The 27,570-nt window shown below is 40.5% G+C and overlaps 3 protein-coding genes across 4 annotated transcripts; all 3 read right to left on the bottom strand.

Annotated features, from left to right (window-relative positions):
* Positions 1-49: 49 nt before the first annotated feature.
* LOC128254592 (mediator of RNA polymerase II transcription subunit 9) lies at positions 50-859 on the bottom strand. The gene is made up of 3 exons (XM_052983748.1): positions 607-859; positions 410-473; positions 50-354 (listed from the first exon to the last, which is right to left on the bottom strand). Exons 1-3 carry the CDS (start codon positions 810-812, stop codon positions 190-192), a joined length of 435 nt encoding a protein of 144 aa, XP_052839708.1. The 5' UTR covers positions 813-859; the 3' UTR covers positions 50-189.
* Positions 860-1,427: 568 nt separating this feature from the next.
* Positions 1,428-2,539, bottom strand: LOC128254573 (uncharacterized). 2 transcript variants are annotated; one of them, XM_052983729.1, is made up of 3 exons: positions 2,481-2,539; positions 2,131-2,429; positions 1,428-2,064 (listed from the first exon to the last, which is right to left on the bottom strand). In XM_052983729.1, exons 2-3 carry the CDS (start codon positions 2,396-2,398, stop codon positions 1,553-1,555), a joined length of 780 nt encoding a protein of 259 aa, XP_052839689.1. In that variant the 5' UTR covers positions 2,399-2,429; positions 2,481-2,539; the 3' UTR covers positions 1,428-1,552. The 2 variants fall into 2 exon arrangements, with proteins under 2 accessions (XP_052839689.1, XP_052839688.1); XM_052983728.1 differs by lacking the exon at positions 2,481-2,539 and having other exon boundaries at positions 1,429-2,064; positions 2,131-2,474.
* A 2,514-nt stretch (positions 2,540-5,053) lies between these two features.
* Positions 5,054-27,227, bottom strand: LOC128254551 (cyclic nucleotide-gated cation channel subunit A). The gene is given in 10 exon segments (XM_052983688.1): positions 5,054-5,916; positions 5,988-6,138; positions 7,106-7,771; positions 9,109-9,648; positions 10,523-10,685; positions 11,246-11,479; positions 19,358-19,626; positions 19,629-19,858; positions 20,480-20,663; positions 26,849-27,227. Coding segments are annotated over 10 exon segments (2,676 nt in total). The 5' UTR covers positions 26,937-27,227; the 3' UTR covers positions 5,054-5,765.
* Positions 27,228-27,570: the final 343 nt, after the last annotated feature.

Below are 27,570 nucleotides of genomic sequence, written 5' to 3' on the forward strand. Positions count from 1 at the left end.
TCATCTCGTGCAGTCCCTGCTCCCTGGCCAAGCTCTTGGTGCGGTACATTAGGGAAACGGCCAACTGGGCAGCGCGTCGCATGGGATAGCTATCCGCCATGCGCTGGATGAGCTGCTCGTTGTTGGCCAGGTAGCGCATCAGCAGTACGCAGCACCATCTTGCCGTGTTCTTTCGCTCCCTAATCCCGTCTAGAACTCCGTGTCCTTGTACTTGCGGATCAGCTGCTGCTTGAGCTTCAGCTGGTTGCGCAGCAGTTCCAATCGCTGTTGCTGCTCCTCCTTGTTAAAATCGATGCCGGGCAGCTGGCGGATCTGCTCGCGGGCGGACTCAAATCGTTTTTGCAGCTCAAAGATCTACGGAGAATAGAAAATAAAATTTGACGGCGGGCTGCGTGATCCAAGGACCCACCTTGTGGTTGCAATCCTGGGACTCGCGCAGCTTCACGGCGTTCTCCAAAGGATCCTTTTCCACGCTGCAAGACACAAAGACACCTGGTTATATAAGGCCTCGTTTTGAGTGCGCATTTGCTGACGCATGCTCGCTATTTTCAGCATTATCCGAACAGGGGCATTGGCCCCAAAGCCCGTAGCGTAGTGCCAACCCACCAGCGCACAATGTCGTAGATTATCGGCAGAATCTCAATGTCCAACTGGTCCACCGTCAACTGGCACTGTCCGCCGATTCCGTTGGACGTCTGCGTCTCCTGCGATATGGTCGGCTCGAAGGGGGAGTTCGAAGTCTGCACCAGGCCGTCGGCGGTTAGGATGGGTTTTCTGTCCTCGATCTGGTTGTTTGGCGACAATTCCATCATAAAAAAAGGCGAATCGAGTTTCCAGCGTCGCAATCAGTGGGACCTTACCGGTAATGCTTTAAAATACCAAATATACCGCAATTGCATTTTTTCCCGCCACTTTAATAGCTGTTTTTTGGTCATGGGATATCTAGCTATTATTGGACAAACCTAGCTATTTATTTTATTCTTATTGGATTAGGTTTTAAAGTCAAGATTTTTAATTCAAATAAGCTTACGTTTCTGTTTATTTTAAATATGAAAAAATACATAAATTGGAGTAATTTATATTTTTACAATACATAGTTTGAATACGCAAGAGGATTTTTTAAGTTTAATAAAGTAGTGAAGAAATTTTTGAATACCGTTAGAACTCAAATTATATTTTGGTTCAGCTTGGTAGTTAGGAACAACCGAAAAATAAATAAAAAAATAAATCGTCGCTGTTTTTCAATTTATACGGATATGCTTACACATAAAATTGTGTCTTACTATTTTAGAACTAATTTTTATTTTGTAAAATCGAAACAGGGAAAACTACATATTTATTTTCCTATACTGACTAAATAACATTACTTGAGTTTATACAAATAGATTTTTTAAAAGTATTTTACAAATATCAACGATATGTTTTAAATTTAATAATATAATTTATAGTAAGAGATACAAAAATAGGGATCTTGGGCCCTACTCACTAGCTCGTCCAAATCTTTTCACAAACAATTTGACCAATAGAAAAAAGAACAAAGTTTTTTTGAAGGTTACTTGGGGGGCGGTTGCAGTGGTGGCTTCGGTGGGGGCGTGGCCGAGTTGGTACAGGATACAAACTCCTTGCTGGGATTGACGCAGTTATGATCGCGATCGTAGATGCCGAGGAAGGTGCGGCAGTTGGAGCAGTAAAGGTACTCCCGGTTGTCCGCGGACTGCAGACAGGGAAGGAAGCAGAGGGGCCAGCAGGTGAGCAGACAGGAGGCACAGCATCCGGAATCCATGATCTCCGTGGCGGCCTTGATCAGCGGACGCCTGCTGCAGGCGCAGCACGGGCAGAAGATGCGACCCTCTACCGGAGCCCAGCGCTCGATGGAGGCCCGGTAGCAGTGCCTCCGATGCGCCGTCTTGTCCACTGCACGTGGGCATGGGCATGGACATGGACCGGAGGATCTCTCCTCCTTTGAGGATGCCGCACTGTAGGCCGCTTTCGAGGAAGTTTTTCCCACTGGCTCTCCCACGCCGGAGACACCACTCCGACCAGAGCTCATCTTACTGGCCATATCTGTTGAATGGAAATATATATATATATATATATACTATATATATATTCCACTCTAAAAAGACTTACATTTATCTGCCTTTTCGGCCATCTCGGTCTCCGAGAGACCCGTCATCTTGCCAATCTTCGTTAGACGCTCCTCGCTGATGCCGTGATCCGCGGCCAGCTTGTGCAGATTCTTGATCTTATCGTTGGTCGCCGAATAGATATCCGGGTGATCCTGCTCGATGTGGCGAACCAGTCCACTGGTGTCGTAGCGGGAGCAACGGATCACCTTCATGCAGTGCAGGCAGCGGAGGGACTGCATATCACCAGTTGCTGGAGATGCCTGGGACATGGCTTTGCTTGCTATTCAATTCTGGATTATTCTACTGAGGGGAGTGTTTATTCAGGTCTGACGTGAAAATAAAATAAATCACCTTCAAATTTAAACAAAGACGTTTGATAGCAGAGGCTGCTTGTGCAAATATGAATGACAAATGATACAATAAAAGGAAAGAACCTTTGACGCATTCATTTATTTAAAAAGCTGTATCCTTAAAATACGGGGTTTAATTAGGACATTCTTTAAATGCAGGAACCGTCAAACATACCTCAAAAGGAGGAGTGTGCAATCAAACCCAAGTTTAATACTTATAATATATAAAATATATATAGAACATTTTTGTAATAGGTCGAAGAGGCATTTTTATTAAACACGCCACAAAAGGATAGTCCTTGTTTTTGTTCATTGTTTTGTAAAGTACATTTAAAAATCCCAAAAATTTAGGGTAGAAGGTGGCCCATTGTGGGAGAGTTTCTAGGTGATTATTCAGTTGGTTGAGGTTTTTGAGTTTAATAAAGCCTTTCGACGACCTGGATATATTTACCAACTCTGAGCCAAGTGAGATAAGAACTTTAAAAAACTTGGAAGTCTATTTAGCTTGAGCTTTACCTTAAAACTATCGCAAACACCTAGAATAAAGAAATGTTCGATTAGCATCATCTGCAGATATTCCAAGTTGTTACAATCATCTGAGCTCTGCAATTATTGTTAATTTTAAATTTATGTAGCTATTTTAAAAATTTTTTCGCCAGTCAGCTCTTATCAGACCTGTCTTACCACGAGCCTTAAAACTGTTTAAGTTAAAAATAAATAAATAAATAAATAGCTATATGAAATATAAGGGAAAAAGACTGAAAGCTTACTTTGAAAAACATCAGCTTAAGCTAATATTAAACTAAGAAGTATTACACTTTTTTACAGCTAAAAGTGTAAAAAAAAACTTCAATGTAGACAGTTTCAATGTGGATTAGAGTGACACCTTAAAAAGTGTCATACTGATTTTCATAGGAAACAATATTGTCAAATTAAGTCGGCTGAAATGTAACACTTTATTAACCAGTTTTTCCGCAGAAATCTTTGAAAGGAAACTGCACACTCACCTCTTTTTAATAAAACCCGCAGCCATCACCACCGCCCAAGCACATTAAAATTTATTTAATGCAGATGTGTGAACTGAAAACCCCTCGACATCAATCAGCTTAAGCTGTATGAGAACGCCTGCCTTTAATAAAGCAAAGACCAGCAGGTACTCGCAGTGTGATTGGGTTTTTCATTGGAGTGGGGTTATTCGAAAGCCCCCACTCCAGGACACATCGACTTAATCCAATCGCCTTCGAGCACCCTGTATTCATAATGCTCTTTGGCTGCGTCAACATTTTATTGTCAGTCATTTTCCAACGCCCCGCGGCCTCTTCACCGCAATCGGTTCCGTTCACGTGCCACGCCCCCATTGCCTACCGCCCAAGTGATTTTCGAAGGGGCCCAACTTCTCCTTCACTTTTTTTAAGGCTTTGAGTGTGTTTTTCAACATTTTGTCAAAATTGATTTTTTACTGCACTTACGGCATGATGCGACCGTTTTGGGGTTCCACATGGCTTCACATGGTTTCGTGGGCCTTATACACAGAGTGAAATTTTTATATGACTTTAAAAATGTTTCGATTTAAATCTGACGAAGTTCAAATAATTTTGAAAAATTATATTTAATGTTATTAGGAATAATAATGTAAATTATCCGAATGAAATTGCTTAAATTTTAAAAATGGCTTTGTATGTTTTTAGAAATAACCAATTATGAATACTATTTTTTTACTGCTATGTTTTTTGTAGTCAAGAATGTGTTTGAAAAAACATATTTTAAAAGGTAAGGTATATTTTATTTATGTTTCTATAATTTTAATATACTTTTGACTCTTAATTTCTTTTCAAATCAACTTTAAACACACCACAAAATATATATTTGTGCCTATGCTTGTATTTTAATATAGTAACCATTACCTTTTCAAATGTAATTTAATAAAATAAATTAAATTACACTTTGTGGTTTCTAAAATCGTGAGTCTTTTGCGGATTTTTTTTAGAGATTTTTAATAAGCACAAATATTGACTAGCTTGGGAACAACAAAATGTAATATTTAGTGCATCTTAATTTTCTGTGTAAAGTGCCCCTTACCCAAACGTTACACTTCTGCTGCCCCATTTTACCTTCTTAGCTCTGACATTGCTCATACGCCTCATTGTACGCACAAAGAAAGTCGCACCTAAAAAGCCAACGCGTGTCGCTGTCATTTTCCCCAATGCGTCTGCATTTATTGACTTTCTTGTAGGTGTTCTGGTACACAGTTCCCTTTTCCCTCATTTCTTTCTGTATTTTTTGTCTACACCCTCGTAGATGTCATTAGAGCCAGTAAAAGGAGTCCTGCCAAGGAATCCTTTGGTGGTAACGCGTGGCCGGAGGCTGCGGGCGATTTGCATTTACCCAACGCCTGCCTGAAACACTTGCGCCGGATATGTTTTCGCTGACATAAGTGCTGCGTATAATTTTACTCGATTCTCGTTTATTCTGTAGCTTTAGCTGTACTTACACACAGACAATACATCGTACATCGTACACTCAATGTCTAGGACTAATATAAAAATACATTTCATTTGCTTTCCATTTTGTTTCTTGACTTTGTTTGTTTTGCGTTGGTTTGGAAGCTTTGGAAGCTTGGTTGTTAACATTTTTGCTTTCTTTGAATTCGATTTGTGTGCATCATCCCCCCCGTCCGTCCTTAATTATTTCAGCAAAGTCCTCGGTTCTTGGTCAGTTGTTGTGAAATTATCCTTAGCTGTTCTGTCGATTTTGCTCTGATTTTGGTGCCATTTGGTGCCAAATCGGTCGCCGGTGTGTGTAAAATCATCCTAGCCTAGGCGAACAATTGCTGTTCACGTGTAAAATTGGACTATGCTTAAAGTATGTACACTGGATCGTAGTGGGTTAACTAGTGGGTTGCCCTTTGCCCTTTGCCCTTTGCTTCTCCGTCCGCCCCTCTTAACTTAGCTCTACACACACGCACACACTTTGAGGCACATTCAGTTTTGAAACATTTTACAAATTCATAAAGTTTGCAACAAACAACACCCTTAGTCAAACCCTATAACTTACCCCCCCCCGCACCCTTCTGCGCTACGAACTAATTGTAAAAATTAAAAATTGATTGGCCCAGGCCAATTTACAGTTGGCTTCGGGCCAAGGGGTTATCTCCGCGGCCAAAAAAAAAAAAAACTCCTGCAAGTTTAATGCATTTATCACTATTTTCCGGCCTCGGGTGGAGATATGGAGGTTTGGGGGGGTATTTAGTGGGACCTGGGGCTTTTCCAGCTGGTTTTCCGGGGACTTAGAGCGTGTTCTGCTTGGCAGCATCGCCGATTTTGGCAGTCGCGTCGGGTCGCGAACGTGGGCGCCGCTTGGGCTGCAGCGAATAGAGGCGACCGCTGCGAACCCGCGTCTGCGGCTCGCACTCCAGTCGCCACGTGCCAGGGCCGCCGCTAAAGGGGGGTTGAGAAATGAGGGGCCTAAGTTTAAGGTTCATGAAGAACAACACTCCAAGGATACTCACTTCATCTCCAGCTTGGCCAGGCGCTGCTTGATCTTGGCCTGGCTGGCCGTGTATTCCGCCAAAAGGCGGGCCAGCCGCATATTGAGGTTCTCCACCGACAGCTCCAACTTCTCGATGCCGCCCTCAATGCTATCGTGCACTCTTTGCGAATCTGCGAAACATTAAATACAATATTAAATATGAAACATTAAGTATTGGCTATTTTAAATTAATTAAACATAAACTAGTTGTCCCTTTGCTTCTAAATAAGATATAAGAGGCATATCAATCCATACTTTTGTAAGACAAAAAATTAATTTTTGTAAATGTTCCAATTGTTTATAATTGAATGTATATTACTTTGAAATTTAAAAATATGTCGGTAAATTATTTTCCTTTTTATACCCTTTACTCGTAAATTAAAATAATATATTTTCTTCGTTCAAAAGTATGTAAGCAGGTAGATGGAAGCTTCACCGACCCTACAAAGTATGTATATTCTTGATCAGGTCTGTATGTCCGCGTATGAATGTACAAATCTTGGAAACTATATGCCCACAAAGCGCAAGTTTATTTTAATATGTGGCCTGAAAGTCTGAGACATGTTAGACCCTAGCTATTTGGCTGTGTGTCTGTTTCGGTCAATATCTTTCGACTTATACAAAATAATTTCCAAATTTATTAAAATAAATATCTACAACCTATTAAATATTATTCGCTCAGGGAAGCTTGACTGAATATGAACTGAACAAACTAATTGTTTTAGTTGTAAGCTTAAGCTTATGTTAACGTTACTTTGAATACAAATTATAGCATTAATTAAACTCAAACTTTACTGATTTATGATTTTAAGAGCAAAGCAATTAGTGTAAATTAATAGCAAATTAATAAGAAATTAATCTGAGGTAATGTTATATGGTAAACAACCATTGATAAATAGGCTGTCAAGGTCCGTGTTTCGTTTATTAATTCATGTTTTAAAATGTATTTTAATGCAACAGAGATTATTTCGAGTGGGCATTCATGAATCATGAAAACGAAAGCCGTTCATTGCAAAAGGCGTTAGTGACCACCATTTAATATTGCAATACATGTCGCATACGTGCTTTCTGATGAATCAATTCGAGTAACTAACTTACCGGCGAATATCTGTTCATCCAAGAGGCCATCCTTGCGCAGCAGCTGACATCCCCGCTGCGTGAGAGTGGATCTGGCCTCCGGATAGTCCGATAAAGTCTCCCACAAGTCCCTCTTGGCCAGACAGAAGAGATCCGAGTAGCCCAGGGATCGCACATTGGCCGTTCGCCGGTTGCCCGTCCGATTGCCCGCAATCTCGAGGACAGAGACCTCGCCGAACACCGATCCGGCACCCAAGGTGGCCAGCACGGTGATGCCATCGTCTCCGACGACGGACAGCTTGCCCCGCTTCACGATGTACATCTCCTTGCCCACGTCGCCCTTGCGGCAAATGTAGTCACCCGGGCTGAAGACCTGCAGCTTGAGCTTCAGCACGAGGGCCTCCAGGAGACCCGGTTCCGTGTCGTGGAAGATCCGCACCTGCTTCAGCGTGTCCATGTGCACCTGGATGGCAATCTCCGCCTTCAGCTTGTCCGGCAAGGCGGCCAGCACCCGCTCCTCGTCCAGAGCGCCACTCTGCGACCACGTGTAGGCGAACCACCGGATCACCCGGGCCTCCAGTTCGTGGCCCACCCGCCGGAAGGCCATGTACTGCTTCACCCCGTCCATGCGATTCTGGAACTCCACGCGCGCCACATTCATGTTGGAGATCATGGAGCCAATGTTTCCTGGAGGGCGGGGAAATTAAGGGAAACTTGGTTAATGAACGAGCGGGGCGGCAGCAATTCATCTTGGCCGCTCCATAACCGGTTCACCGGCCACCCACTCCCAGCAGCAGCATCAACAGCAGCAGCAGCACAATGTTCCATGCCACTCATGGATTCCGGCGTGCGGATAACATGGCACAAAGGCGACTAATGGCGGCACTTCCGGTGCCGGACTCAAGCACACGCATCCCCAACTTGGCGAAATGGTGGAGATGCCTCAGGGCACTCAGCAAAAAAAATTTGATCCCAAAATTGTTGTTCCCTTGCTGGCAATATATTTTGAAGAAAAATTAAACTTTGCAGACTTCAAGGACCTAATGAATTGGGCCATGTTTATCTTCTCAATAAATCATTTTAATGTTAAATATGATTATGCAATTGCTTACAAACTTAGTACCCAAAATGTTAAATTAATATATAGAAGTTATTAAAAAATATATTTGCTCTCTAAGTGTCCAAACTTTTATGGTTAAAAGGACATTCAGGAGTTCAATAAATCCTTTTTTTAAAAACAAAAGTTAAGCAGCATCAAACATTTAATTGTGTAAATTCAATACTCATAAAAAGTAATTAGTAATGGCATTGCAAATTTATCTATTTTTTTTAAGAGTTTTGAAATTCGCAGTGATTGTCTGAAGCACTCATAGTTAGCATTGGTTAATATCAGTTTTTAAACATAATTTGACTTGTTATTATTTCTTAACTTTTTCCGAGTGTGTCCCTTCAAATTGTCCTGTCCAAACGAACTCGGCATTCATCACAGTAAGTAAATTTGTTTGCACAGCGAGTTCGAGAATGAGAATGAGGATGATGATGAGGATGAGGATGAGGACGAGGCTGCGGAATGTGAATGTGGGGAGAGGGTGGGTTGTGCTCCTTGACACCACCACCCATCTGGGGACAATAATGGCAGCGATAAGGAGGATGACAAAAATGATAAAAAGGCACGTTTGCCAAAAAAAAAAAAAAAAAAAATGGAGAGATGTCGCAAGCGGGCGACGGCAACAAATCAACCCGGCAAAACAAAACAAAATGGCATAGAACCGAATGGTACAGAACATGGCAGGCGTAATGAATAATGTGGGTCGATGGGCGGGAAAGAGAAAGGGAAAGGAAAAGGGACCCTGACTTGGACTTGGACGACCCTGACGTGCGTGGCTGTAAATTAATACCCATTGATGTCACAGATGTCAGCTCTGGAACCAATTAAACGATCAGACGAAATATTTGCGTAAACCGGGCGCAAACAGAGGGCCAAAAAGGGGATTTTGCAGGCAGTCACCCGCTGACCCACTCACCCACGATGGTGGCGAAGATGAGGACGCCGGCCAGGAAGTCGGCCACCACGAACAGATACTCCACATCGTTCTCCGGCGTCGGGGTCTCGCCAATGGTGGTCAGCGTCAACGTGGACCAGTAGAAGCTGTAGATGTACTGCCGCTGCAGCGTGTTATTGCGCGTCCCATTCAGGTTGTACACCCACGAGTCGGAGCTGAAGCCGATCTCGTAGCTGATGGCGAAGTACATGCAGGCGTTCCAGTGGATCAGCACCAGGATGGCCAGCACCACCTTGCAGATGCGGAAGGCATTGGGATACCCGGTGGCCGTCTCCGTTCGGTCGAACCACTCCCACAGCCGGTTGATCCGCAGCAGGCGATTGAGACGCACTATCACTGGACACGGCAGATACAGGCTGGAGCAGGTCTCCGGTGGCCACCAGAAGTAGGCCAGATCCGTGGGCAGCATCGACAGCACGTCCAGATACCAGCCCTTGGTGTGAAAGTAGTGCCTTCGCAGCCGAAAGGCATCCCGCACGAGGAGCCCCTGATCCAGGAATCCTGCGGAGGAGCAAAGAGGCGGAAACAATGCGACTTAGTTGTGTGACTGTGACTCTGGGGGATGAGGGGGTGACCTAGAGATTTGCTCCGGGTGGTGACTCTGCCTTTTGTCTCGGTCGTGCCTTTTGCCTTATGCCTGCGCCATGCGGCGACGCTTTTTTATGACTCTTTTGGATTTTTAACTTTTTGATGGCATCATAGAACACGAGTGCCCAGGAATACCAGTGGATATCAGTAGATTAACTTTTTATAAAGGATATGCCTTCTAAATAATTATTAAATTTTAAAAACTTTACCTGTGATTTCCACAAGTAATCACTTTAATACTCAATTAATTTTCTATAAGTTCTACTTTCTAAATTCGTAAAAAGAAGGGTTTTCTAAAACATAATAATTAATAACTTGATAAAATGGCAATTGATTTTAGTATTGATTTTAGTTTTCCCGAGTTGATTTACCACAAAACTTTAAACGCCATAATATCTATAAATCCTCAACTATCGTTCAGCCTGTCACATTCCCCCACTAAAATGAATAATGCCCTACTCCACATAACTAATCGGTAGCAGAACGTTTGTTGCTATTGTACAAAATGTCAAGGTTGGCTTATCCCCTGCATTTGGCAACTCAACCACACCCACAATCCAGAATTCTCCCACATCTGCGATGTGTGTGGATGCTGTGTGTGGATTCATCTACAGAAATGGGACTGGCATGCGTGCCAAATGGCTTTGCCGACAGCATCGCTGTTCCATTGTCTGAAGGCGGCTTAGTGCGGGTCTCATTTGCATAGGTAAATCTCAAATCTGAAACCCCTAAACCCTAACCCGTAACCCGTAACCCGTAGCCGAGAAGGGAAAATGTGGTGGCTCACCCTCGTGCATGTGGACGAGCGTATCCAGCAGATAGATGAAGTCGCACAGGTAGTCCAGGGTGTACCACACGGCCGGAGCACTCTTATTGATCTCCCAAAAGACCGCACGGCCCATTACGAAGATGATGTTGTAAAGCACTGCCAGGGAAACGATGGCCAGCCACTGCAAATATGTATTTAAGGCATAATTATTACTCGCAAACGCCCCATTAAAAGGCCACAAAGCTGGCATTAATCAATAATTAAGTTAGGAAATGAAAAATCCGATTCGCTGCATACATTAAGGCACATTCTAAGTTCTTATTTCAAGTCACTTGAGATTTGTATGATCTCTTGCATATTAAAAACTATAAATCATATGAACAAATTGAAAATAGTTAAAAGAAAGAAATTCTTTAGTTAAAAGAAAGAATTTAACAATTTTTTTTTGCAAATACTTAATTTACATGACTTAAGTTATAAACATGGTTTTCCGTTTTTAATTTAAAAAAAATCAATGGTTTTATTGCACGCTTACAACCTTATCGTTATTTTATCATTTATATTACTAAGCCCTAATTAAATATAAATGATAAATATTTGTATTGACCGACAATGGTACGCTTACAACCTTATCATTATTTTATCATTTATATAAATAAACCTTAATTAAATACAAATCATAAATCATGGAATCAATCATGAAAGAGTACAAAACTTTGATTTGTGCAAGAGTTCACTCACCCTGTAGTGGGACTGCAGAGTGGGATCCACGGAGAGGCGGTTGCACAGGACACTGGAGCCACGAATTTCGCTGGAGAGGGCCGGATCCTTGCCAATCTTGTCCGTATTTGTGGTGTTGGAGAATTTCTCAAGGAACCAGTCCGGCGGTTTGGGGCGATTTCTTTTAGTCAGACGCTGACGTAGAGCTTGCAGAGTGCGTCTTAGAGCCGATGGTTTGCTTCGCTTATTTGGTTCCTACACAGAGAACAAATATTTCAATTTGTCAATACAAAATATTTTTGAAATATTTGTTTATTAAAATTATGTCACCATTTCAAACATTTATTAAAGAGTTCTTGCTCCAATTTTGTACAAAATTTTTCCCTTTCTTGGAAATTAGTTTATACTTTTTAAAGAGTTTGCAGTCATATTTTATTTTTTGTGTATTTTACTTTCCCATGTGTAATCGAGAATGGGTTAAGAGTGGGACGTTTTCCCATAAGTTTAGGGAAAAGTTTCGCCGAACGTTCACTAATTGAAGCGTTTTAGTGCTCGGGTTATGGGCATCTCTTTTTTCTGGTTTCCCCCTACTAACCACATTAAAAGTTGGTCAGTATCCAAGTTTGGTGCTTAAGTTTTGTTATGTCTGCCAGCAGAATGACGCGGCCAATCGCTACACAGTTTTAGGGGTAGTATTTCAAGCCAACTATAAAACTATTAAAGAATAGGTTTTATGCAACTTGAAAGGATTTAACGAAATTATGAACATTTCAAAGCGCTTATCTGAACTTAATTATTAAAATAAAATGGAAAATTTTGTCGAAATCGGAAAATTTGCATGTGAAAAAGTGTTTAATTCTGGCACGTGTGCGTGTTTTGTTTTGATTCTTTGAAAGTAATACAAATATTTTTAACATCAAATACGTGGTTCTATTAGTAAAATATTTGATTTAATATTGTTGGATAAGCAAGCAAACTGAAACACTAGGAAATTTTATAAAATTCTCTAAGGAAATTTTAGTATAATAATGTTCCTAATAATAAGTACATGGTTTTATTAATTAAATTATTAATTGATTTTATATTGTCGGCTTGAAAAGGATTTAATCAACTTCTGACCATTTCAAAGCGCATAAAATAAAATTAAATGAAATAACATATAAGGGCATTTGATAAAGTATTTAAAAAATTCATGTGTTCATGTATTTTGACTGTAAAGAATAAAATTAAATGGAAAACTACAAATACATAATAGGGATAACATGTTTTCATTGACTAAAAATTAATTGTTTTGCTTTTTTAGATGAGTTTACGTTATTGGGTAAGGACTTACAAATTTTAAACTATTTTCAAAGACCATCCACGCTCACACCAGATTTAATGGAATTCCCAGGGGCATAACTGTTTACAGATCTTACTTTGCTCCAGTTGCCTAGCCATTTTCTGGGCATTAAAGGCGTGTGCTTGACAGTCTAATAAACGCTTATCAGCCGCCGGCAGCGGTTAATCCATTAAGCCATCTTTAGTTTGAGAAAAAAAAATGGGAAAAGCGGTGGAAAAAAGCAGAAAATATGACGCATACGCCTCGTTGGGCGGGCAATGGCAAATGACAATGCAATGCCACGCCCCCCGCTGAGTGTGTGTGTGTGTGTGTGTGTTTGCGTGTGTAAGTAGGTTCGAAGGCCATATGTGGAGGTTTGTATTAGTGAGTATGTAGGTGGATTTACCGCATCTGTTTGCTGTCCCGTTATGGCGGATATATCCAACGACTGCACCATGGCTTTGACTTTGAAATGTCGCATACAAATCGAGTGTGTCTCCTCTTTCTTTATCTCTCTTTCTCTCTCTTCGTCTCCTTTTACTGGTGAATCTTCCCTTTCACTTCCACTTCCACGTTAGTGCTTCCGAATTTGGCCTGCGGCAATAACAATTACAAGAACAATAACGGCGGCAATAACGGTTAGTTTTTGGGCAGCAGCTGCGCGCATGCGCTTCGTTGCGTCGAGCGGACTTTTCAAACTGTTCAAACTGTTCACACTGATAACTGCCGCCAAAACACTTGACTTGGCCAAGGCGAGGCAGCGACGCCGACAGCGACGCCGGCAGCGCAGTCGCCACTGACCGAACCACGACATCCATACACAATAAACCACAGTCGAACATTCAATAACACCAACTACAGTTTGCCGCGAAAGAAATTTCTAATTTGAAGATTTTAATAGTTTTCTATGTTTTTAATGTCCCATATTTAAGCAAATAATATCAATATTTTAAAAATACTTTAAAATGGATTTTAAAATTGTATAAAAAAGGTACCTATTTGGGCAAAACAAATAAATACTAATTTTACAAAAGTTTTAAAACATTTTTGTGTTACCTTAATTAACAAATATTAAATATAATGTTGTAATTTGCCTGTTAGATTTGTTACAATAATTTTTTTTATTATTTGTTATAAATGTATATTCACACTTAATAAACTTTTTATCGCAACTTCTTTTGAGTTTTTATAAATTACATTTACATTACATTTTAAACAAACTAATTTTTATATTTGTAAAAAAATTGTATTTTTTATTAAAATTTTGAATTTAGCTTTTTAAGCCCACAAAATCGCAAGCCATAGAAGTTCGTTATGCAGAAGTTCGACTGTAGTGCACAATAGTTTAAACCGAGTGGCTTGTTTGCTGGCTGTTGTTGTCAATTCGGAATGCTGTTTTGCAATTTTCTTAATTTGCATCGCCACTCATCGCGCTGCCGCGTTTTAATTAATTAACTTGCATCATCGGTGGATGAAGTCTCCGGTGACTTGGTCCTTCGGTTCCGCAAGATATTTATTTGGCTCCAGCCCCGGACCAGCCAAATCGACAAGATTGATTATGCCGGCCGGCGTTTGTCGTTTTAGTCTAAATGCTTTTTAATTGCCCGGACCAACTCGGTTTCAATTAGGCTGAAAGGCGGCGTTTTGCGACCGCGGGCAGTCAGGGGTTAACGCTGCGAAGCTTGTGCATAAATTAATTGCAATTCATTTGACGGATAGCCGGTGCGTTAGATCAGTTAGTTTTCCTGCTAGCCGATAATTTTGATTTTCAATGAGCTCATCATCGGCCAGCAATTTGCCAATTGCAAGGTTACGCACAAAATTCGAGCGGTATTCGGTATTTTTATTTTACTTTTTGGCCGTACTTGAAGCTGGCATCGAAATCGAAACACTGACCCAGCGAACCAGCATTGGTATTATCATCGGACCACCGCCCTGATTGGCATTCATATCACACCGGCAGCGTGGAACTCACAATAAATTTCCATAATTGCGAGTCCGTTAGGCCGAAAACCCCCCAATTCCCCCTTTTACACCTGCCAGGTATCTTTATGCTAAGCAAATCAAGCGTTTTCATATCGGTGTTTATGGCAGGCGTGGGCATTTTATGCTTAACCCATAAAACATGACTAAGCCAAGGCATTGCACCATAAAAATCGAGTTAGAAATGACCAAATTGCTGACCCGTAATTGAGGAAATCAAACCGAGCGAGTTGTAAACTGCAGTTTATTAAGGGGTAGCTAGCAATGGTATTGGGAAGCATTTGAGAGGTACTTTTAAAGGAAATTTAATAAGGGATTTCTTGAGTAATAGCTTCTTGAAGGCTTATCCCATACAGGACTTTTTTAGTCAGTGCTTCCTTTCACTTGCATTATTATTTTTGGAGTCCTAATTTTAATTGATTGTCGAAAATCAAAACGAATTAATTTTCGTAATTTGATTTAAAAGGATATAAATTAAACAATGTGATACCGAACACAAAAATTAAGCTGATTCCTTGGAGTGGAATAAACATGAGCTTTCTGATATCAAATTACTTGATGGATTCAAAGGATCAACCCCTTTGTTTGCCCACAGCGTTTGAAGAATACTGCCGATAGTGTGTTTTCTAATAAACTAAAGCAAACGTTTAAGAGTGGAAAAGCTCTAGTTTCAGTAACTTATAGGATGAATAACAGCCATTTGATATCTTATCACACGACGGATTCGAAGGTTTAACCCCTTTGTTTTTTCTGAAACCCGTGCACTTTATCACTTGTCTGTTATTGATACAGCCGATAGTTGTGTATTTATTTATATTGATTGTGATTTCGATGGGAACGTGGGAAATTATGCAAATTGTGGCGCAGATTGGATGGCGATGACCAAAAGCTGGATGTGAATGCTTTTCGGAGGGCGAGCAACAAGCAATGGGCTAAACGACAACAAGGTCCGTTTAATAAACTGACTAATGCTCCCCCCTTCCTATATTTTGCGCATTATTCGATGTCCTGATTGTTGTGTCTCTCTTTTAGAAGTTACGTTTGAATCGGGAAAACCCTCATCAACATGGAAATCCATGGAACAGTTGTCGTTGTTCGCTACTGCCACTGTTTTTTTGTTATTGCCGCTTCAATTTTTAAGCCTTGTTTTCGATTGTTTACCGAACGCATAAGTTGACGAGTTCAGCATTGTTTCTGTTTCTTGTTTTTAGTAATTTTATTTGTTGCAAAGTTACTGCCTGCGAGCTAAGCTGCCGCCTGCGAACGCGTTTTTTTCGTAACTGTCGATGGCGCAAAAAATTTGACTAAGCGGAATGTCCGCAGACAGACCGCACTTTCGCTGTTTGCTCTCGCTCCTTTCTCCGTCGACCCTACCTCTCCCTCACCCTCTCTCACTTTCTCTTTCTACGATGGCCATCATCATCGTGTTGAGTGTCCTGCTGCCTTCTCAAATTGCACAGCAACAACTACATTATGGTAAAGACAATCGAGCCAACATCGACACTGGGAGAAAAATGATAATTCAACTTAAAAAATTTAAATTTTAACTGTATAGATTCTAAATACTGTTAATCCAAATATCCAAAAAGTTTCCAATAGATTTGTAATATTCAGCCTTAACTCCAACTATCCTAACTCAAAGTTTCTATATCAAACTTATTATGGTAGCATTAGGAAATAGGAAATATTGGTTAAATCAATTTTATAGCTCAAACCCTCCATAACTCATCCCATTTTGTTGGTAATATGGTTGTTCGCCCTAAGGAAGTTTGACTGTATTATGTTTGTTATGGATTGTAGACGAATAGGAATTGAAAGTGTGTCAAAGTTGGTCCTGTTTTGTTTTAATTATCTCTATTTTAACATAACAAAGTTCCTCGAGTTAATTTTAAAAACAGATTTGAAAGTAATGATTCTCAAAAGTTCTATCAGTGATTCAATATTATCTATATTAATAACTGTTATTTTATTTAATAATGAACAAATCAAGAATTACTTTTATATGTTATATTTTTGCATTTAAGAATTTCATCCTTGTTCAACTTTTTCGCCCAGTATACGTACGCAGGTACGGCCAGGCAAATAGAGTTCATTAATCGGTTTAATGGCATGACTGGATGACTGAATGACTGTACGGACCAGCTGACAAGGATACACATCGCTGTTGTCGGGGCTGTTCAACTCGAGGACTTGTAACTATTTTGGATTGGCACGAGACTTGTCATATTTTCAATGCCAATTCTATAAAGTTCTCCTCATTAAGCCCACCCATTCCCCACCAGCGGCCAATTTTGAGTAATGGACGTTTATATAACCACAATGCCAGCAGTTTGCGGTTTCCTTAGCTTTTCTTCAGCTGTTTGTGCTGTTTTTTTGTGCTGCTGCTGCTGCTACTGCTGCTGGACAAACACTCGGAACACACCTCAAAAGCATTAACAACAACCGACCAAGCCAATATTTGGACGAGGACAACCACAACGATATGCGGGCATGAAATGGAAGTGGTTGTGGAAATGGAAAAGTCCGGGAAGCGAGGCTCCAGAGGATGGGACTTTGAGGGCTTTTCATTTGTATTTATTTCATTGCGTTTTTCTTTCGGTATTGGCATTGCTGTTGCCATTTATGAAATGACATTGAAACAGTTTGTGTTGCTGTTTTTTCGCCCTCCGTTTCATTCACTTTGAGTCGAGTCTCTTATCTATCAAATTGGTTGTCGCCCCTGGCCCCTCGATGTCCTCTCAGTGTCCTCCTGGCAGCAGTATCCTTCTGGTTCCACCAGTATCCACCAGCTGGCTTAACACCCAACACCCAACACCCACTCCCCTGACCGAAATACACACTCACTTATTTATAGCCCTGCGGGTCAGAAGAAGTCTGGTTTCCTTCTCTTTCCTTTTTTTTATTTTTTTTTTTTGTATTTTATAAGGAAACCTAAGTAATGCAATTATCCCGGACAGGACATGAGAGCTCTCCAACTTGCTGATGAGGATTGCGGAGGAAGCGAAAAATGCAGTCGCTTTGCTTAGCAAGTTGATTTGAAAGGCGAGATGCGGCAAGTTGTAGATTAAAGATACGGAAGTCAAGGGACACCAACTGAAATGCTTGCTTTTCCTAAAAGCTTTGCATTTTCAAATTAGATCATGGAAATGCCTATTACGAATTTGCATAAAAATTTACGATTAATATTTTTATTCAAACTTTAGGTTTATTTATTATGCAAGAATGTCAAACTATTTTCGATTGTCCATAGATAAGGGCCAGATAATATGCAAATTATTTCAAATTTAAATCATAATCTCTTAATCATAATATCAAAAATGTTAAATAAAACTTTATGAGGACTTTTGTAATGCTCTTTTTTTTTAATACAAAAAATAAAACGAATTGAACATATATTTTATACTTAGAAAATATTACTGGATGTTTGGCTTGGGCTTTCCTCTAAGAATTTTGGTAAGAAAATAATAATTCTAAAATTTTAAATTTTACATGTTAATTTCTTTAAAGGTCTATACTCATGTTTTAACATAAAATTATATTTAGGATCATTTAAAATGATTTCCTAAAGCCTAAAAATAGGAATTTGATTTAGCTATTAAAAGAAATCAAGGTTAATATCATTATCAATGCATCGGTTTAAACTTTTCTCACCTTCAACTCTGTCAGCTAATACATTTCCATTGTTAGAGAACCCAAAAATGAATTTAGCAAGCCCATAACCTCCTTCCCCTTCCAAAGCACTACACAGCCTTTTTTGTCGGTCTTTTTATCAGTGTTTTAAGTCGATTGACACGTGCTAATAAAAATTTCTGCGGGCAGCCGAAAATGGCATTCAATTGGAGGGTAACAAGGGTATATAAAGCAATAAGGGGCGGAGTAGACGGCTTGGGGCGATGCCTCGGCTACGTGACAATAGAGGAAGTAATTAAAACGCGATTTACGGCAAGGTCAAGTTTATGAAGGTCTGCCCAGTTCATTTGCATTAGTCTGGAATGGCAAGTCTGCGGGGAGTTATGCAGACAATGCGGAGTTTCGTTGGCCCGCAGCTACGGCAAACTGGGCCAATTCCGCCTCCTGGGGGCGAGGCGTCAATCAATTAGAGCAATTACTTAATTTCATTTCCACATAATTGAATTGTGGCCAGGGACAGAATGGAATTACAACCGCACCGGAGCCAGAGCATAATGTATCAGTTATTAAATGCGGATTATTGGTTATTGTTTATCTGCAAGTGTTATCAAATAACGCATACGCCACTTTGGCCGTGCAGCCAAATTGATTTGCAGATTAAAAAAAATAGCATGACCGTAAGTTATAATGGTTAAATGTTTAACTGATATTTCAAAAGGATATTTTTATTGTTTAACTGATATTTCAAAAGGATATTTTTATTGACATGATATACTTAAATATCAGTTATTTGTTTAACTTTATGTGATGCATTGAAACACTTTTAAAGTGCGTAACTGCCATTAGTTTCATTTGACTACCAACAGTATTGAAGAACCAATTATAAGATGTATTTTAAATAAAATAATTGCCTTAAATATAATAGAGCATTGAAAAGAAAACAAATATTTTTTTAACATTTTGCTTTTGCTAAGCGAAACTTAGACAAGGAAATCAGATTAGTTTCACATGATTGGTACTTGTACAAGAACCATGTATAAGAGTTTTAGATAATGTTTTAAAAATAAACTTTTTAAAAACCAAAGCGTTGTTGGTTCTAATAAATAATTGAAAAGTTTTATATTTTTACTCGATTACAATATATGTACCCTTTAAATCTTAAGCTTACGATTATAGGTAGCTAATGACTAGCTACTCACCTGTATCAGCTTCCTGCCATTTTCCACATAGCTGGAATCGCTGGCATGCGGTTGGTGGTGCTGCTTCTGCTGCTGGTCAGCCCGGGCAATCGCCTCCTCCGGGTTGTCCACGCCCACTGCCGCCCCGAACTCATCCTCGTCCTCATCCACGTCATCCTCGTCGTCGTCGTCGTCGTCTTCATCCTCGTCCTCCTCCTCGGCGTCTCCGCCAGCCCGGCGATGATTCCCCTGGCGATATTTCCGTTGCCAACTGCGACGCGGATAGTGAGGTGGTGGACCTCGCCATCCACTGCCATCGGAATCGATGTGGCCGCCTGCTCGACCGTAATCGTCGCCGTGGGCGCAAACGGTGCGAACAGACCGCCGCTAATCTCCTCCAGCGGCGGAGGTGCCACGCCCACCGACGCCTGATGGGAGCCGCAGGGCAGTTGCAGCTGGGCGGGCGCCGAGGAGGCGGGGCCCACAAATCGGGTGGTGCGGTACATGGGACGGGTGGAGAGGCTAAGGCCGAGTGGTTTAGTGACGGACACAATTAGAAGAGGTACAACAATTACGTTTTATTTATTTATAAAGTTTGCATGCGAATTTGTTTTTAAATTAATATATATTATTAAATTTTAAGGCAAACCATATGACAACGAACTTTACTTATACACTTTGAATTTAATAAATCATTTTTAAAATAATCAATATTATTTTAAAAGGAAAAGTGAATAAATTTGTTTAAGAAGTAAGTTTTAAAACTATTCAAAATTTGAAAGGTTGGGAAAACGTAACAATTTAAGAACTGCATTTGAATAACCAAATAACAAAAATTGGACTGAAACTGGGAAAAAACTGTACGAACAGCGGTTGTTTTTTAGTGTTCCTCATTTATGAATTAATGGTCCAAAGCTAAGAAAATAATCTTATAAACGGTAAGAATTGCGGCTTACATTTTAGCGGTATATTTTTCATAGTGTAAGTATGCCTAGTGGGCATTCTAAATTTAACTAAAGATTGTTATGGGAATGGGCTATATAATTTGTTGTTATATTTTTTATTCTTAATATACCTTTATATTTATGAAAGCAAGGTAATTCTGGTAAAATCTTGTTTTGACCAATACCAATACCAACTTACTTGTAGCCATATTTAGGGGACTCGGTTTCGGGGCGTCTGCGGCTGGACATCATCGTGTTGACCCGATCTCCGCGGGCGGCAGCCATCATGTAGGTCCACATAGCTGGGCGATGGCTGGATGTCGGAGGGAATGCAGCTACGCAAGGCACGAACCCACCACCATGATGAACAGCGGGCAAGGAGTCTGAAAAGGAGGACGAGGGAGTTAAACTTTTGCATTTGTCTCCGGCCCAAGATTTAAGTTGTTTGTGTGACCCGTGTGCCCAAAACGCCCACTCGGCGGCAATTGTGGTCTGGCCACGCCCACCGTTAAACGCCCCTGGGCTGCAGCTCCGGGAAACCGAGCAGTCATAAATGTTCCTTTCTGCACGACCGTAAAACACTTGGAAAGACGTAAACATAAATGCCAGCCGCTTAGTGGCCAAAAGAGAGTGGGGGTCAGGGGTCAGGGTTCAGGGGTTGTGCCTCTGGGACGTCTGCTGTGCTGCAGTAATTAAGCAATTAAATGCAAAATTGTTGGCTTACGAAACAGTCTGTGGTTCGACATTTTTAAATTGCCCCTCGAGGTAGGCAACAGAAAATGTTCAAGGGGGCCATCCTGCTGGCACCTCATGTGAAAAAGTTTCGACTTGAAGGAGGGGAGCATAGAGCGGGGTGTGTTTGCCAGGCAAACTCTTTGGCACATAAAACTTTCTCCGCAGGTAATCAGAAAAGCATTTAATGCTGATGGTAAATGATTAAGAAACTACTTTGCCTTCCAATTTAATCTACACCAGGTTGAGGTTTTGCCAAGCAAATGCAAATTCCTGAAAAAAGTAGCCCCCTTGGGCTGGAAACTTAAATAGCTTCGTACAATATGGCATAACTTAAAGACATATTAAGCTTACATAAAATTAGTTATGAGCCATTAGAAAATAATTTAATTAATATAAAATTCAAAGGAAAATATCTTCTATTAAACTACAGGACACTATTAAGAAATCACTTGAGAGCCCTATATTATCTGTTTAACTTTAATGGTTCAGAATGTAGAAGAATGTTTCTATAAACTTATTGTTTCAATTAACAAAAGGGTTTAATAATTCAGACAAATATATGAATCTACTTTATATTTTTCCGAAATAAAGCTTTGTTTCTTAGGAAACGTACAAAAATGAAAATGATGAAATATTATGATAATTAATATTTTAAAGCCTAAATTAATGATATAATATGTTTTCTATAAAAAAAGAAGCGGTTGTGTTTACTATGAAAATCTTTAACTAGCAAAAACAGGCATTAACTTAGGGAGTACAAACTTTTCTTGTCTGGGACATTTTCACAACTTTAATCGTTTGGAAAAACTAAACGAAAAATCCCAGTAAATTCAAGAGCAAATACTAAATGCAGAACTTTTTGCACATCAGCTAGTGTTAATTGAGGAGTTCTAGGAATTCTGGATTCAACAGCAGCTGCCCAAGTAGACAAAGTTCTCACTTGGCAAACGAAGGCAAATAAATTATTCCGTTTAGTCGCGGGCTAATGATGCGCAAATGATAAATACAAGCTGCCAGTAGAGCAAAAATTTCAACAGTTGTTGATAAAATGCAGCTGTGACTCACGCAAAAAATCGAAGCAGGGTTTGCCATCGAAAATATAAATGAAAATGAAAATGCGAGTGCGAGTGCGAATGCAAATGCAATGGCTGATAATCAAAACGAGCGCAAAAAGCGAGCGGCAATGGGAAATTTTTTATGTAATTTCCAGTCGAGTGGCTGCCACAAAGAAGGTATGTATATGCATATACTTTATGTAGGTATATCTATACATTCGCAGCGAAAGAAAACAGAAGTTGCAGTTGATCCTTTGTCCTTTTCCTTTGTCTGGCATTAAGCACCGTTTACTGTCGCGTGATTTTATGTCATAGATTATCTGTGGGTTGCACGCTCCTCCAGCCAAGCATTCAATTTTAAGTGCAATTTTGGTTTTTGGCCAGGCGGAGTGGTTTGGCATCCTTCGATGAGTCAGAGGCAAGGGGCTCGAAGTCTTTGACCGCCAGTTGGTCCATTGTCTCGAATTTGACTCTGGCCAAGGGATTTAAATGGCACAAGTGCTACGTACAGTAACTCCTACCCCTGGCAGCATCGATTTTTAGCTATAAAATCAAAGTAAATCCATTTATCAACATCAGCTGCAAACATTTTTCGTGCAGATAAGAACTGACTTTGATAAAATGTGGCTCTTCTGGCAAGCCACTTTAGATGTTTGCATCTTCCTTTGGTTATTGCCCTGCAAAGCCAATCGAAAAGCCAGGGGAAGCCCCTCTTGCAGCGGGATATCGAGGCAATTAACCCATGGACCTCAAAGGCATCCGCAACCGCATTGGCAGCAACTTCAAAATTAGGCAAACTTTTGGCTTTGCCTCTGGCATAATTCCCAGACCCTCTTACGCCTCTTCGACTGGAATTGCTAACGAGCCATAAATGTGCCCCACTGGGTGTGCACGTGGAAAAAAGCATAACCTAACCATTTAATTGGCTTAGTCCATTAATGTTTATTCATGACCTTCGTTTACAACCAAATTAATTGCAATCATAACAGATTGATCGAAAATTATATTGACAGTAAGCAAAACAAACGGAAGTAGAATGGCCAAAACATACTTAAGATTCAGATAATAATTGTTCTATGTATCTCAATAAAATAAACAAATTAAACCTATTCTTCAAATTAAAATAATAATAAAAAGTTTAAAAAAATATTGAGTTATTAGCGACTCCAATAAAATCGGTATGAAATATATAATTGGTAAATAAAAACTAATTTTTATCAAAACTTTTGAACATCGGTGTTCTTAAAATGCTACGTTAATTTTAACTGAGTAGACAAATAATTATGATAATTTGCGAATTTAAACGCCTAAGGAATTAAAATACGTCTTTATAGGCAAGTGTAATTTATTTTTCCCTGTTCTTCAATATGTCTTATCAAAACAAAAAAGCAATTTATTACAAAATAAGTACCAATTTGGAATTGTAGCTAGCAAAAACCAAAGAAAAACACACATACCAATAGAATATATCTCATTTTTCTATTTTCTATTTTTTTCACGTGGAACTTAACTTGGCTGATATATATTTTTGAGCAAAATACATTTTTCCCTGTGCATCGATGTGTCTTATTTGTAATGATTTAGTGGCACCATGGGGGTAAGTAAAGCGATACTGGGGGAACGTGTTAAGTTTATGCCCCATGGAATCGTTTACACTCGCCTCGCTTAGCGGGGATTATGATTGTCCAAGTGGCTGGGACGAGGGTCCTAAATAAGTAAACACATGTCCATATTGAAATCAAATTTCGCTTTGGTCCTCTGTCCATTTCCGCTTGTCAGCTGGGGGGATCAATTAGAGCTTCCCACAGAGTCGGGGCACAGAAAAAAATGTTTATTCAATATATGGAGCGGGTTCCACTCTGACACTCACTGCACGCCCTCTGTTTGCCATTCGCCAGCTAGCTGTGTTTAATCCTCTCAGACGCATCACGTATACGCCATGTGGCTGCGGGACAGGGACTTTCAAGTTCAATCAAAACGTTGGCGGGGTATTATAAAGAAATACCGAAGTTGAAAGCAATTTCTAAAATAGGATATATACGCACGCACAGATACACTTAATTGTACGGGATGCACAAAATATGCTAATGTCAATTATTTTGTGCGTAATTTGCTTTTCATGCTTCGACGGGAAATGTGTAACTGGCGCCTCATTATGAATATTCATTTCCCGCATACAAGTGCTCTCCACTTGCTCATCCTGCACAGCCACATGTATATTCATATCCATATTCACATCCACATCCCCTTTGTTCGCTAATCATTCCGCAGCCATCGACTTATCTAATCTGTTTTGGTGGTTTTGCTGGCAAGATAAGTGCTACGGGGGCGAATCAGGGGTTAACACGGGGGTTCTGAGGGGGTTTTAGGGGGTTAAGGGGTGTCGGGGGTATCACCATCCTGAAAAGGTGAGGTGACTTCAATTAACATTCGTGCACGTAAAGGCAATAACGCAAATGGATTCGGGCTTTGTTTAATAAAATGTGATATTTATGGAGTTTACTGCTCCTCTTGAGGCCCCCCTCACCACCCCCCCTCACCCGACTATACCCCTACCTGCTCTGCGGATGCCAATTAATATGGCACCAAGTTTGTTATTAATTCACCGCTCTGTGTGTGTCCTATGGCTGTAGCTAACAATTAGGCAGACCGATATCAATATCGGATTGGGCACGGAAATCACGCATACGCCGTGTGGTCTACTTTAGTTTAGTGCTTTGCGATTAGATTCGAGCCTGTTGCTCGGTGGCTGCCAGATGTACCTGTTCTGTACCGATTCGGTTCTTCTCTGGAGTGCTCTGGAGTGCTCTTCAAGTGGATCCTGCTAATCCTGGACTCTGTCAGTGGCGGAGATGATGCGTAATCCTATTAGCAAACGCTTGGCGTCGCCTTTTGAGTCTCCTTACTTCTTGCACACTTGTGCTGCTGGCATTGGATTATTTAAGAATGCGTGCAGTAATTTCAACATGAAATTTGAATATTTTTTACGCCTCGCGACTTCACAAACAACATCACACAACAACAGCAACGGCAGCAACAACAACACACATACACGGGGGAGGATTCGAAATGACAGGCATTTACATTTGTAGCTGCCTGCTGCGATATCCTTTTTTTTATGATTATGATTTTTTTGTGCACTTTTTTATTGAATTAAAATTCAAATCAAATGTGACGGCTGGCCCTGTTCCGTTTTGGGTTTGAATGGAACCGCGCGTTGCGATACAATGGGGGGATCTCGTGATATTTTTTGTTGTGTTGTGTTTGGGATCTCGACGGAGTTGTCCGCGCCGTGTACGTTCGCTTGCCCGTTTGGCGGCGCAATGAGAGCTCCGGAAACTGAAACTGAAACCGAAACTGAAAGCAGAAGCGGTAGCAGTAGCAGAAGCAGAAGCAGAAGCAGAGGCTGAAGCCGAGTCCGTTTGCTTTTCATTCATGAGTGCTGTTTCGGGTTCGGGTGAGCTTTTCCCGCAAGAAAAGCTCTATGGATACGCGCACGGAAGCTGGCCAACCTGTTGAGCCTTCTAGGAGCCAGAGAGTCCGGGCATCCCGGCATCCTGGCCAGAGTTACCAGGGTCGGCTGTTGCCAGGCCCGCAGGAATAACATAAATTAATTAAATCAATGCCCCAATGCTCGTTTCGGTTGATCATCTGACACATTGACAAATTGAGGTGGCCGGGGAGTGGGTTTTTGCGGGGCTCCACGATTCAGTATTTTGGGAGTCCGAAGTCAGAAGTCAGGGTCATGAGGTTCGAACTGCCCTTTGGATTTCGGGCCAGGGGCCAACTTGGTTCATTTGCTGAAGTTGATTAATGCTTCAATCGCTCGCTTTTTGTTCTGGTTTGATTTAAACTTGTCTGCCACATATGCTGTCCCCGATGGTCAAGCATCTTGGGACGGGCAACTTTCTTTGTTGACAGAAAGGTGCACTGACATCTGACCAAATCGAACGCAACTAATTCGGCACGATTATTCACATGCCACAGAGATTAGATTAAACTTGGCCAGAACATTATATGGCTGTGTGGTTGAGCTGCCCCATTGGTTTGCTCCCTTCTATTCTGCCGATATGGGGATAAAGTTTTCCTCGACCATCTGTGCATGTCTACGTTTATTGCTTTCGGTTTTGCTACACTCAGAGAACACAGTGCACTTGGAAACTAAAAAGTGGCTTTACTCGAAAATAGATACCTTACTTGATGGCAAAAAACGGGTCAAATATTTACCAATAAAATCATTTTTTTTTTTAAGTTTAAGAATGTTAATTCAATTAATATTGTAAAATAAAATTTATTTAATTAATTATTAATTAATTTATTTTGTTTGATACTAAGGTATAACAACTAGGTACTATTTAACTATAAAAATAAGTAAATATTATTATCAATTTAACATTTATAATTCTGTGGAGAATCTTTATGAAGTGTGTGATGATGATTAAAAAAGGAAACCGAATTCTAAGCAAAGGGATATCTGAGTCACCCCCTTATATAAAAATTATTTAAGTTTGAAATTAATAAACTTGCAATAAAATAACAGCATCATTAATTGGTCAAAGCATCAGAAACAATTTCAGAGACTACACATAAAATAAAAAAAGATTATATATATGAAAAGAAATATAATTTGAATTTAAAACTTAAAAAGCTTTTTAAGCACTATCCATAATACAAAATATTCTCTGACTGTAGGCTGGGGAGTCTGGAAGGAGCAAATAGTGAGGACAGTTCATTGTTTGAGCCCAAAGTTCAATAGTTCGAGTCACAAGTTCACTCACCAAACAAGATGGCAAGGGCCAACAAGTGGCATCGCATGGGGATTCCCGAGGCTGTCAGGATGAAGATGTTGGGGATCGACAGCTGCATACATTTTAATCTCCCTGATTCCGCCGAAAAGTACTCCGTGTTCAGTTTGTGTTTCGAGGCTCTGGGCTACACAGTGACTTTCGCATTCACAATTTCCAGTAATTTGTTATTCAAACACATTGCGAATCGATTATCCGCTTGGCATGCTCCCTCCAATCGAGCAAATATGCTGATTGACTTTTGTCAAGGCCCATGCTCATGCTCGTGTGTGTGTGGCACCCTTTTGTAGCATCCCCATCCCCAATCAGTACCCATTCGAATCCATTTCCATTCAGCCTTTGTGTTTGGACGGGCGAAATGCCATGGCAAATACAAATGAGGAAACGCGGGAGGATATGGGCCCTTGTTGGCTTTCACTTTTATCCAGAGTCGGCAACCTCCCATTTTACACATATTTATTCTGACTATAGACTATATATGGGCGGAATATGCCTGACTGGTTCTATATGGGTGTGTTTTCTGTACGATAAGGTCGATTTAGAAATGGGCGGAGTGGAGAAGGGGAGCCGGGAGCAGAGTTCCCATAAAGTTAGTTGTGAAATGTCTGTCAAGGACTTCGGTTTAACCTTTGCCGGAGGACTCCTCGCTTTAAATATTTGTCATACGCTGTAAATTTATGTTGGCCAAATGGCCG

Source organism: Drosophila gunungcola (assembly GCF_025200985.1).
Source record: "Drosophila gunungcola strain Sukarami chromosome 2R unlocalized genomic scaffold, Dgunungcola_SK_2 000006F, whole genome shotgun sequence".
NCBI classification, from domain to species: Eukaryota; Metazoa; Arthropoda; class Insecta; order Diptera; family Drosophilidae; genus Drosophila; species Drosophila gunungcola.

What these genes read in the sequence shown, in the direction of transcription:
- LOC128254592 (XM_052983748.1), bottom strand. Translation starts at nt 812, where the DNA reads ATGATGGAATTGTCGCCAAACAACCAGATCGAGGACAGAAAACCCATC. An exon ending in ATCTACGACATTGTGCGCTG is followed by an intron (nt 474 to 606) that starts GTGGGTTGGCAC and finishes TGTGTCTTGCAG; the next exon opens with CGTGGAAAAGGATCCTTTGG. An exon ending in CCCAGGATTGCAACCACAAG is followed by an intron (nt 355 to 409) that starts GTGGGTCCTTGG and finishes TATTCTCCGTAG; the next exon opens with ATCTTTGAGCTGCAAAAACG.
- LOC128254573 (XM_052983729.1), bottom strand. Translation starts at nt 2,398, where the DNA reads ATGTCCCAGGCATCTCCAGCAACTGGTGATATGCAGTCCCTCCGCTGC. An exon ending in GGCCGAAAAGGCAGATAAAT is followed by an intron (nt 2,065 to 2,130) that starts GTAAGTCTTTTT and finishes TCCATTCAACAG; the next exon opens with ATATGGCCAGTAAGATGAGC.